The sequence below is a fragment of the Silene latifolia genome, chromosome 4 (assembly GCF_048544455.1).
Source record: "Silene latifolia isolate original U9 population chromosome 4, ASM4854445v1, whole genome shotgun sequence".
In the NCBI taxonomy this organism is placed as follows: Eukaryota; Viridiplantae; Streptophyta; class Magnoliopsida; order Caryophyllales; family Caryophyllaceae; genus Silene; species Silene latifolia.
The window spans coordinates 101,016,047-101,028,142 of record NC_133529.1 but is presented as its reverse complement, the minus strand read 5'-3'; the positions used below and the strand labels follow the sequence as shown (position 1 = coordinate 101,028,142).

The following is a 12,096-nucleotide window of genomic DNA, read 5'->3' as shown; positions in this document are numbered from 1 at the left end:
GGTAGAGTATTACAAATAGGCCCGTGCATCGCACGGGCATTAAATCTAGTATATATATAAAAGAGGCTTTTTTCAGGCAATTCTTGAGACTCCAACTTTATAAAACTACCTAATTAATTTTTATTTAAAATAATATTATGTATAATTATCCCAATATTTATGTATAGTTAATTATCCCCAATATTTGTGAAAATTCTATCTAATATTGGTGCAAATTCTATCTAATAGAGTTTTATAAGTTAGCTCCTGCTTTTCCAGGTTGTTCCTCTTCACCTTCCCCCGGGTGATACTTCCACCGAAAGAAACGTATACATTAACGAAACTCAAGACCAGATTGACTCTGCCAAAGAGTTGGTCAATGAAGTTATTAGCGGAGTAAGCTGCTCCCTTTTATCATTTTCATACTCTTGTGTCTTGGATTCATCATTCGTCTTTCCTTTGAACCCATTTGCAACTGCTTTAATTACACATTACTATCAATTATCAGTTCCCATGTTTTCTATGTATTGCCCTCATAGCTAATATAACTAATGTGCACTAATGAACAAAACGGAGGGTCTGCACATTGTAATGCACAAAACCTACTCTCACGGTTCATGCATCATGTCAAATGTTAGCCACATTCATTCCAACTGTTTTTATTGCAATGCGTTGGATAATAGGACACATATATGATGCAGGAGTGGTCTTACATTCCTGTCGGAGGCACTTTATTACCCAGTACAGAGCAAAGGAATCTTGCATTTGGTGCTGCTGCAAGCATGGTGCATCCAGCCACAGGCAGGATACAAGTTAGCTTAATGACAGTTCCATAGCGTAATATAATAAACTGATATCATGCTCAGAGTAGAGTGATAACACCTATTGTGACTACTTTTCCATTGCAAATGACAATTATTCGCAATCAAATCGCTAAAAAATGAGAAACCCATTTGCACAAACCAAGTACCCTGCAAAATTAACCTTAACCCACGTCCTAATTTAGCAAAATTAACACCCCTTTTGCCCTAATTGATTCAATTGATTAAAGATGGTCTCTCATTAATCTCAATAAAAGACCTCTCTCATAAAGGAAATTATCATTTTATTATCATTTTTTTTAGATTTTTACTTGAACACAATTGGTGTAATATTTTATTGTATTTTTCCATTTATCTAAAAAAATAGAACTACATTATTAGATGAAGCTCTTCCCGTTAATTTGACACTTCTAACGTTCTACCATTCTAATGCTCCTTAATTAACCAAAAAGTCCAAATAAATTGGTAAACAGCTACGAGTTTTGAGGGTTTGTACATTTATTAATTTGATAGGGAGATAAACAATGGGGATAAACAACATAGTAGGGTAAACGACTTGCAGTTTTGAGGAGTTTACATTGTATAATGAGGTGATGACAATCGTTGAGCTAAATATTTGGGTGATAAGCAAAGCCTTCAATGAAAGTTTCATTTACTATAACTATATGGTGTTTTACGTACGGATAACTAACTTAATTTACAAATTACTAAATTATAAATTTGCAAAGTGAAAACTTAAAGGATAAAACTTTAAAATAATTTGTAATTATCCTCTTATTCTAATAAATTATAATTCATATTCCTAGAGTCCTTACATAAACGTACTTCTTAATCTTATATAAAATTAATAAGATAAATTTTTGAAAAGAAAGAAACTTTATTGAAAGATGTTCAAATTAATAAGATAGGAGGATTTATACGGAGTACCTCTTATTTGAGTAATTGAAATACAACTTTTACGTATCATTCAAAATGATATTAAAATATTTAAACATTAGAGGAAGGATAAATTTGAAACCCGTGCAACGCACGGGCGCAAAATCTAGTTATTAATATAGTAATGTCTTGTGAGAGAAATTGAGAGAAAATAAATTGAGTTGATCCATTTTGCATTTTTATCTGGGTAAGACATAGTTTTAGAGTTTTAGGTCACCATTAAATTGCCCTAAACCTAAGCGGTTGAGCTTCTGAATCTCCCACATGAATTTTAACCTTTAAACTTAATAACTCTCACTAATTATTGTCCACCTTTGCCTTTTGTATTCTAGCTACCACTCTACCAGTATGAATCAAGATCTGACTGTGGTGGTTTAAGGAATCCGCGTGTATCCAGGATTTCAGGGTGACAGCAAATTACAGAGAAAATTCAATAAATTAATAAATCTGTACTATGGAATATGGATACCATTGTTAAGAAGTAGAACTCGACAGAAAAGTGACAAAAAAACGCTCGCTTCTATGACATTAATCTAGAGTATGACTGCTGAATGGCCTGTTTTGCATATGATTGTTGTGTCCTGATGTTTACATCTTGTGCATCAGAGCTGTTCTGTTGACAGTGGTTCGGTGCTCAGAAGCCTTTCGACCTCGTCATTGGCCTCGGCTTGCAGTTTCCATCTCTGTTTTCCCATGTAAGGAAGAATATGAGGGTACACATCAATAGCAGGACACTATGAAAGAACTACTCCGAATTTATAAAGAAAACAAAAAAGAAAGAAAATAAATAAATAAACCTCTTCAAGATTTTCCAACTCCATCATTTGCTGTATTTGTTTGGCAACATTTTCCTGCACACAAGTCACAAGTGATGACATTTTTAAAGTTGTCATAAAGGGATTTCAAGAAGAGAAAGTAGAAAGTGAATGTGAAATTACCGTGTTGCCGGTAGCTTCAGCAGCTAAGACATTGGTATCCATTTCCACCTCGATTTCAATCATGGACGATATCTGCCAGTGCCAACCCAAAATTATTATTCTGGTTGAAGGAAAATTACAGGCCAGGTTTGAAATCATTTCCAATATCTTCAGATGAAAAACATACCCTCGCATAGCTGTCTATAAGCTCTACCCGTCCCTTGAGGGAACTTTCCAGGCTTTCTCGTACTTTTTTTATTCTGTTCCTCCGAGCACTGGAAGAAGTAAAGAATGTCAAACAACATTTGCTCAGAAAGACCTGAGCTGCCTTATTGTACATGTAATCTATGAAGAGAAACTATCGGAGCAACTTTTTATATACATGAATCAATAGATCTCCATAAAACAAAGTCAATGTCATCACCGGTAAGAAGGTTCGCCTACAGCAAGAATTTTGTTCTCCAACTGGCACATTCGAGCTAACATCCAAACCTAAGAGGCAACAAAATCAAATTATGAGGTTTATGGTTTCCACAATTCAAAGGTGGAGTTACATCACTCTGAATACCTCATTCTCAGCAGCTTTTTTAAGATCTTTGATCCGGGACTGGAGCATATCGTACTGTGCCAGCAGCTGCTGCTTGACCTCAGTTACATCAGTCAATCTCGGAGATATCTGAAACCAAAGATTCAGTGAATAACAATCTAGCATATCCGAGGCTGTTACAGGATGATCCAATGAGAACATAAAGAGCTATAACCCCGGAAAAAGCAACTGTTTTTTTAGTAAATGGAGCTAAAATGGTAATTTTGATACTGACTGGTAGTACTTGGGGGATACTTATGTTATAAGTATGGGATTTAAGGACTTTACCAGCTAACTAGATGATATTTGTATAATCGACAGTGCATGCAATGACATAATGTTACCTGTCCCATCTGAGGTAAAACCACTGTGTTTAGAGTGGCTCCAACAGCTAGAGATGCTGCAAGAGCAGCAGGCAGAAGACGGGGCAAGCTAGGATCGATAAACCCAGAGGCAGCATCACCAGAGGCCAATACAACTAATAGTGGAAAGATAAAAGATGGAGAAATTAAGGAGAATTTGCTATCTGTAGGAGGGGCTCTTAGAAGAAGTGATTCTCGGCCATCTCGGTGGTTTGTAAGGGAAAGAGGCTCTGAAGGGTAATACTTGGGGGATTTCGGACTAAATCTGAAAGGGCCCACTTCTCTGAAGATACTGGTTGGAGCTGCTACTGCAATAGTGACTCTTTCCCCTTCTTGTGCAGGGACCTCGGCTGTTTCTGTGGCAAATCTATGCGTCCGAGCAATTCCAGAAGGGGTTTGGATCTGAAAATGAACATGTTTTTGTCAGGGGGTTTCCGAGATCAAGGTTTATAGCACAATTGTGACCCTAAGAAACCAAATTGTCTAAGGCATGGAAATTGAGAATTTTGGATGAATGTTAGAATTGTTGTTAGAAACAATACCACAATCGAATGAACAGCGGAGGGTATTGCTTGCTTAGTCATCGGAAGAGATCCAAGCCATCTTTTCCAAGCTGGAATGTCCATGCTGCGCGCGGCAGGTTGAGATCCTTAGAAAATTCAATGTATCAGGATCAACACCAGAAGCAGACCCATTGATATCTTTGGACAGAAAATGGCTCATTAAACTGATTCATATTTTTGAAGTAGCAGTCGGTTAATACATTTTGCCGTGCATTCTTCATTATAAATCATTTGGAAATGACTTTTGTTTTGAAGCCTTTCAAGAAGCAACAGCTAAGAATTACAACCAAGTTTGAGGGATAAGTTGGGAAAATGCATTGGTGTTTCTGATGCAACTAGGAAAAGGTTAAAAAAACAAGGTCAAGTCGCTAACCTGATTTCTTCTGATGCAATATTGACTATGTCTCCTGAAATTAGCTCATACTGGTAGCGGCATTTTGCACAAGATGCTATCTGCGACATTAAACAGAGCCGTGTTGCTTAAAGACAAATTTTATACCAAAATGGCCATCATTGCTTATGATTGGGACTTCGGGAGTCTAAGTATGTGATTATCTATACTAACTGAGTTCCGGTCCCAGGACATGAAGCAATGCATCATTACATGAACTCTGAAATAGAATCAGGATGTAATGTATAATGAAAGCACAAGAGACCTTGATGTGCATACTTGAATACCCTGCTGTGGTTGTGCAACTGCAACGGCAATCAGGCAACTCGGGCATCTTACAATTTTACCAAAAGGGACCTGAAAATGGAAGTTTTAACGACTTACATCCTATTCAGCTGGCACAAAATGAAACAACATTACTTTGCAAAGGCAAGTACTACTGTAATATCATGCAGTGTCACATTCTACACAAAATTAAGAAACTGTTCAATGGATAACCTCTTCTACTGAAGAAAGTCCAACTCGGCATATGTCATCAACTATTTTAAGGGCATCCGAAACCCTCAATGAAGCTGCTAGACCAATCACTAATGTGGTGTACACGCTCAACTCCGGCCTCGCCCATCTCCACCTCCCAACAAAACTACCATTCTCCTGTACACCTGCAATTTTACAAATATTTGATCAATGCACTAATTAATGCAGTGCATAGAATTGCACAGTCAAGATTGCTTTAACAAATTATCAAAGAATGAATGGTTCTACTACTAGTACAACCAATAAATGACAGACGACTAAAAAACCGTTCACAAAAACACATGGAAACGACGAAAAGAACCTTGATCAAAGGCAGAAGAGCGCATAGCAGAAAAGATAGAGAGAGCCAAGTGAGTATTGTTACACTCAAGAGCAGCCTTGATTATCCTACAACAATCTGTACTACTCACACCACAACTTCCTACACTCTCCCCTATCATTTCAACAACTTGGTTTGCATCACTTAAGCCTGCAGCCCTAATGATCACCTCATCTTGTAACAAAACCCTCTTACTTTCTTCACTTTGAGAAACATTACTATGCTGGCCACTAGCAGCTTTTGTCGAGACCGAACCGTCTCCGAAATATGTAGACAATGATGAACATGGTTTTATACTCTTTTCCAAGAGAAGAAGATACGGGTTTCTTCTATGCCGGATATTATTACTATTACTATTATAATTGTAGGAAGATTTTGTGTAGAAAGAAAATGGTGATCTAACTGAATTTAGGCTCATTTTTCTTCTTGTATTTTTGATGAAGAAATTTCGTAATGAAGAAGATGATTTTCTGTTTATATAAGGATTGAGGAAGAAAGGATGAGGAATGTGAGGTTGAGCTGAAACCAAAAAACAATCAAGGAATAAGATAATATCAGTTCAGATAAAAGGAAAAATGGAGGTGCGGGGAATCGAACCCCGTGCCTCTCGCATGCGAAGCGAGCGCTCTACCATATGAGCTACACCCCCGTTTTGATTTACAACACTCCGTTATATTTTATATTCTATTAACACGTTTTTATAATAATGAAGACGAGAGAAAATGCTACTTGGCCATAACTAAATCCTTGAATTATGAAAAGCATATGCCCCATGCGTGGAACATTGATTCATAAAATATTAGTCCGAGAGATTTAACGATTGTTAAGTTTGAATATCGATTACTTAAATTTTAAATTTTTTTAATATTACTCTAAAATGAGTTAAATAATATTGTAAAATTCGTATAGAAAAGTTATAAAAGTATCTTCTACCAGTCTACATGCTTTTTGTTATATATTTGTATTTTGGAAGATTAATTTTTTTTCAAATTTATATAGAAAACTCTTACCACTTGAACTAAATGAAAAATAAATAAAGTATATGAGAACGGTACACTAAACATGCCACAAGAAAAAAAATGAAGAGAGCGAGTAGCGAATTATGTAATTAGTGCTATATTCTTGCACAATATCCCATATTCCCCTACGTAAAGAAGCTGAATATAGAGAAAAAAAATATTTTTTTTCCTACAATTTTTGGACAAAATTAGAATGAACTCTTACAAACCACCAACTAAACAACAATTATTTCCTAACACAAACAAAAACACTCTATCAAAAAAAAAAACACACATTAACAAATATTTTTACATTAATTAAGAGTTGGAAATTAGATGATTCTGTTGGATAACATTGATTAAAAGAAAAACTTTCGGGCAATTATAGGAAATATAAAACGTATGCAAAAGAGTTTGTAAAAAGATAAAGAGGTAAAATAATTATAATTGCAAGAAATATAATATAAAGAATAAAGGTTATTAGCGAAATAGGGAGCAAATGGGGGCATTAGCCATTCAAAGATGGGGATGTATATTTGCAATTTTATGTCTAATTTTCGAGCCGGAAATTAATGTAAATGGTGCTGATGAAAAGGAGCTGGAGAAAAGCCTTCCATCTGAGTTCAAGGATGCCTTAGGACCCGGTGCAGTTGTCCTTAATAACATTTGGAATGCCAATTCTATTCGGGTACGTAAAAATGTCCTTGTTTTTTGTATTATGAACCGTGGCGGATTTTAGAAGGATCCCTGGTTTTTTGTGTCATGATCCGCCACTGATTTAAAATATACCTAAAATGACTCGGGTCTTTCAAATATGACCATTAACCTTTTTACCAACAATATTGATTCCTGATCGAATTCTGTACTTTGTTGATGCAGTATGCTCGCAACTCTGAAAATGAGACCACCATCATATACTCGGGGCCATACACAAAAGGTTGGATGGGGATCGGATTGTCGAAAACAGGCGGTATGATTGGATCAAGTGCCATGATAGGATGGACGGGTGAAGGTGGTGGCAAAAACATGATAAAACAATATTCATTACAAGGGTACGTCCCTGCTAAAGTTATAGCCAACAAAGGTGAATTACAATTAACCAAAGTCGCTCCGACTAGTATTATTATCAAGGGTACTCTTTATATGGCCTTTCAATTGAAGTTCCCTAGCAATAACATGAAGCAAAAGGTTATTTTCGCGGTATCTCCTGATTCTCCTATAGGCGATATTCTTGCCGTTCATAAAGACATCACGATGAAAGAAATCGACTTTAGTAAAGGTAAATGATTTAGTGATTTACTACTATATGCGAGTTGATAATGCATGTTAGATAGCTTATCTCCCTCTAATCAATTTCATGGTCAAACAGGGGATGTCGACAGTTCAGCAAGCATCCGGAAGGCGGCTCATGGAGCAATAGCATTCACGGGATGGATAGTGTTGATACCAGTAGGGATACTATTCCCGGTATACTTCAAGCAATATGACCCTCTATGGTTTCATGTTCATAAGTTGGTTCAAATTACAGGATACATTCTGGCTTTCATAACTGTACTTTTGGGTCTCCGAGTATCAGCTGACCTTCATATTGATTGGGGTTTTCACAAATTCATCGGCATCACTGTTCTGTTTCTCGGCACTTTACAGGTAGCTATTTCTGTTCTGTTTCTCCGCACTTTACAGGCTATTGATCATTAAGACTAGCAATCTAACATGGAAGGCGCGTGCGTATATATGTATGTATGTAGGTATTGGCGATATGGGCAAGACCAGCAAAGGACTCGCCATCACGCCTGTACTGGAATAAGTACCACCATGGAGTAGGGTACACAGCAACAATACTAGCACTATTAAACTTTCTGATGGGGGTTAAGCTTGGTAATGCAGGGATTGTATTAAAGATAGTGTTTGTAGTATGGTTCATAGGTTTAAATATTTTCGTGTTTTTCGTTGTTCCTCGTATTGCAAGGAGAACTCAAGTTGTAACTGATCAACCTCCTGTCTTCACCCCAGGCTCCTCCTAGGCCCTAGCTTTTTTGTTTTTGTATTTGTTTTTTCTTTGTATATAAGTAAATTAGACTATTAGGGCTGGCTTTAGCAATAATAATTCCATTTGTATAAATTATTACTACATTTTTTTACATACCATGGTTGGTTAATCACTATTTTATAGAGTACTCAGTGGACAAATCAATGAAGAAAAATATTTCAACCCTGGCAAAAGTGCTCCAGGCACAACTATGAACGAAAACGTATTTGCGAAATTAAGTATACCCCAAGTTTTTCCACCAGGTACTTGTGAAATTCAGTTACCTGATCTCAAGGATGATAATCTCGGACACAGTCTCGGCTAAGAACCTCTTCACATCATCAAACACCACATCAACATTGTATCCAAACGATCCTTCTGAATGCGGGCGGACATCAAGTACCCGGACGCCTTTCACGAGCTGCTCGTAGATAGACAAGGTCTGGCATTCAGCTGCAAGACGAACTGCTATGATGCCAATTCCGTTGGTGGCAGAATCATTGGGTACCAGGCCAAACAATATTGTTTATTGTTAGCTTCCCAGGATCCAGGTTTGCCATCCAGTTCTTCCTATCAGAGGGATAGTACGCATTTCCTGGAAACACACAAGCTCCATCAACACTCTTAAAGACTATCTAATTTAACTCTCTCCGCGTCTATCAAATCATTCTTTCACAGATTACCACCCATTTGTTCGTGATCCAAGGACAAGAAGGAGATGATAAAATCAAAGAAATTATCCGTGTCTTTGTAAATTTCCCTTTCTTTGTGAGAATAATGTGACTTTTATATATATATATCTTTTCTGACTTTTCGTGGGTTAAAAATTGGTACATAAGAGAAACCGGGTCTTACTATAGTAGAAGAACTGGCTTCATATATTTGTTCATTCAAACATCAATCGTTTCAACTCTTGAGAGAGTAAAGAGATGTCCAAAGAAAGAGTCCACCTTTATTTCAATCTTATTGTCCTCATTTAACTTTGATAGTCGACTAAAGTCAAACTTGACCACGTTCAGACTAAAGAATGATATTCTATAGTCCATACAATATGATTTGGTCCATTATAGAATGTCCCTAAACAAAGATTGGTCCTCGCCCTCCCTATGGTTAGCCCTCCACTTGCTCCCAAACATAACTACTGGTTGTATTTCTTTAATTTAAAATGTATGAAACTTTCCTTTGCAGTTTGTACATGTTGAATATAAATATAAGTCATACTAGATCAATTGAGAGGTCCAGTAGTTCGCAAGAAACAGTAAAATGGAAGTTAAATTTATATATACGGAACTAATACGGCATATAGGTAAACAAATACTCCAAGCTGCATAGTTCTTTTAGTTTTAACTATTCATGTGATATAAAATTTAAAACTGAATTTAAATTGTTATGCTAGTTTTGGTCATAATGACCTAGAGGTCCACATTTATGACAAAAAAAAATGTTATATGTACTATGTTTGTTGGTCCATTATTCAAGAAGATCAAGGGTCTTTCCTCGCGTTGATTGATCGGCCTATTGATGGTGAACTTTAGCTACTGCTTCACTCTCTCCAATTTTACGTTTTCTGAATACCTTAACAATTGGTCAATTTGACCTCTTCCCACCAATTGACTAGGAGAGTACAACTACAAGCTTATACATACACTTGTATTATTGTATGATACAAGTCATACTAGGGAACTAAAAGGCAATTTACATGTAACTCAGACACTTATTATGCAGATTCCAGACAACATGCGATAATGTTTATATCAAATAGTAGTGCAACATGCAATGATGCAAATTGCTTAAGCTCTAGGTTGAAACAAAATCATTCAAGCTCAGTCAGAACAACATCACCCTATAGAAAAGTGAGTTCTAACAGATTAATCAAACACAATATTACAGATAGACACCATACCAGGCCACTAGGGTACCTCGATTGGTTCGCACCAGAACATATCCCACGAAATTATATTCCGGTACACTAAAGTAGCAGCTGGAAACCAGTTTCATTAGCGAAGCACCTGCAATAGATTTATAAAATACACAACTGTTAGAATCGTTACTAATCTCAGATTATCATTTATAGGACTGGGCAGCTCAACAATTTGTTTCCCTACATTGCTGTATTGCAGATAAAATGCTTGAACTCATGACACTAATGCCATATTATCAATTTTATCGTCATTACTCATTAGTCATCCTCACTAGGCACCTCAACAATCCAGCTCGACCTAGAAGATCAAGTAGGCTGTATAATGTTCTTCTACATTATGATGAATGTTATATTGTGATCATTTTTCACGATTTTGAAGAATAGAAGCGCCCCTAATCTACAAGACCCGGTATCAAACATCAAACATCTGGAGTGCATTTTGTTCGGAAAGTGCATTTTGTTCCAAATGTACAAATTTCTGCTGGACATTTTATCAAACATCTGGTGGGCATCATCAGCTTTACAGTGCGCCCAATAATACCAGACTAGCAGATAGTACTAGTCTTGGAAGGATGTTAACGAGAATTATTAACCGCTCGTTGAGTCCTCCACTTGAAGCAAGAGCGGTAACGATGTTAATAATCCAAGGTAGATAGAACTAGGCGTACACTATTGGCAGGCCCGTTCATGAGCTTTTTTGAGTCTTAGGTGAACGTATAGATTGGGCCCTTAAAAAAAATACGATGGATAATAATTTTAAAAAAAAGGGATAGTCTCTCGTGTACCTCTTGAATTTTTTCATTTTCTGGAGTGTATCCCTCGTTTTTCACAAAAAAACTTTGACCGGCAATAATTCTATGTTACGAGTTCAGAAAACGGTAATTTTCTTTTTCAAACTAATTATCTCGTCAAGGCCTTGAATTTGAAAAAAAAAAATTTACCGCCTTTTGAACTCGTAGCCTGTAGTTATGGTTGGTCAAAGCTTTTTTAACGAATAAACTTTGACTAACCATAATTCCCGACTACGAGTTGAGAGGTCGGTGAATTCTTTTTCAAACTGAAGACCTCTTAAAAGACGGTTAATTTGAAAAAAAAGTTTATCTTATTCTGAATTTGTAGCAAAGAGTTATTGACGGTCAAAGTTTTTTTGCAAGAAAGTAAGGGTACATCTTAGAAAATGAAAAAGTTGAGGATAAATCAAACAAGATCTCACATGACTATGAGAATATCCCTTAAAAAAGACATACGATATGAATTCTATTAATACTCTCTCTCATCCAAACCAAAGGTATTCTTTACTTTATCACACTTACTAAGGCACGTTTTGCAACATGAATATCTTTAGTTACATATTATTAAAAATTATAAAAAATTAATATTTTTATAGCATTCATGACGATAAATCAAACAAGATCTCACATGACTATATTTTGTCTTATATATTACGAAAAATATCAAAGATTTCCTACGATCATGAATAGTGCCAAAAAAACGAGTGTTACCTTTGGTTTGGATGAGAGGGAGTAATTCGTTGTTTTTTCATATTATATATTGGTAGTGAAGACTAAGAGGGTGGTGACAAAGGGAAAATAAAGTTTTTTTTTTGTTTTTTTTATGGTGTCCGAATTTGGTAGCGACCGACGGATAGTGTCCATAGATTTTGGTGGTGGTTTGACCGGAGGAGTTGTGGCCATAGTATTATTAGTGGGTTTGCCCCAATTCCTGAGGTTGCGGAAG

General features: G+C 36.3%; 2 protein-coding genes and 1 non-coding gene across 4 annotated transcripts; 1 reads left to right on the top strand and 2 right to left on the bottom strand.

The window, feature by feature from the left end:
• Positions 1-2,143: 2,143 nt before the first annotated feature.
• LOC141653657 (uncharacterized) lies at positions 2,144-5,926 on the bottom strand. 2 transcript variants are annotated; one of them, XM_074461483.1, is made up of 12 exons: positions 5,394-5,926; positions 5,054-5,217; positions 4,835-4,912; positions 4,538-4,617; positions 4,144-4,228; positions 3,584-4,003; positions 3,222-3,329; positions 3,078-3,145; positions 2,841-2,928; positions 2,675-2,746; positions 2,534-2,587; positions 2,144-2,419 (listed from the first exon to the last, which is right to left on the bottom strand). In XM_074461483.1, the coding sequence occupies exons 1-12, from the start codon at positions 5,827-5,829 to the stop codon at positions 2,339-2,341; spliced, it is 1,734 nt and encodes a 577-aa protein (XP_074317584.1). In that variant the 5' UTR covers positions 5,830-5,926; the 3' UTR covers positions 2,144-2,338. The 2 variants fall into 2 exon arrangements, with proteins under 2 accessions (XP_074317584.1, XP_074317585.1); XM_074461484.1 differs by lacking the exons at positions 2,144-2,419; positions 2,534-2,587; positions 2,675-2,746 and having other exon boundaries at positions 3,036-3,145.
• A 61-nt stretch (positions 5,927-5,987) lies between these two features.
• Positions 5,988-6,060, bottom strand: TRNAA-CGC (transfer RNA alanine (anticodon CGC)). The gene has a single exon. It is a non-coding gene; the product is annotated as a tRNA-Ala (tRNA).
• A 605-nt stretch (positions 6,061-6,665) lies between these two features.
• LOC141652353 (cytochrome b561 and DOMON domain-containing protein At3g61750-like) lies at positions 6,666-8,572 on the top strand. The gene is made up of 4 exons (XM_074459834.1): positions 6,666-7,097; positions 7,289-7,688; positions 7,779-8,056; positions 8,158-8,572. Exons 1-4 carry the CDS (start codon positions 6,909-6,911, stop codon positions 8,431-8,433), a joined length of 1,143 nt encoding a protein of 380 aa, XP_074315935.1. The 5' UTR covers positions 6,666-6,908; the 3' UTR covers positions 8,434-8,572.
• The last annotated feature ends 3,524 nt before the right edge of the window (positions 8,573-12,096 follow it).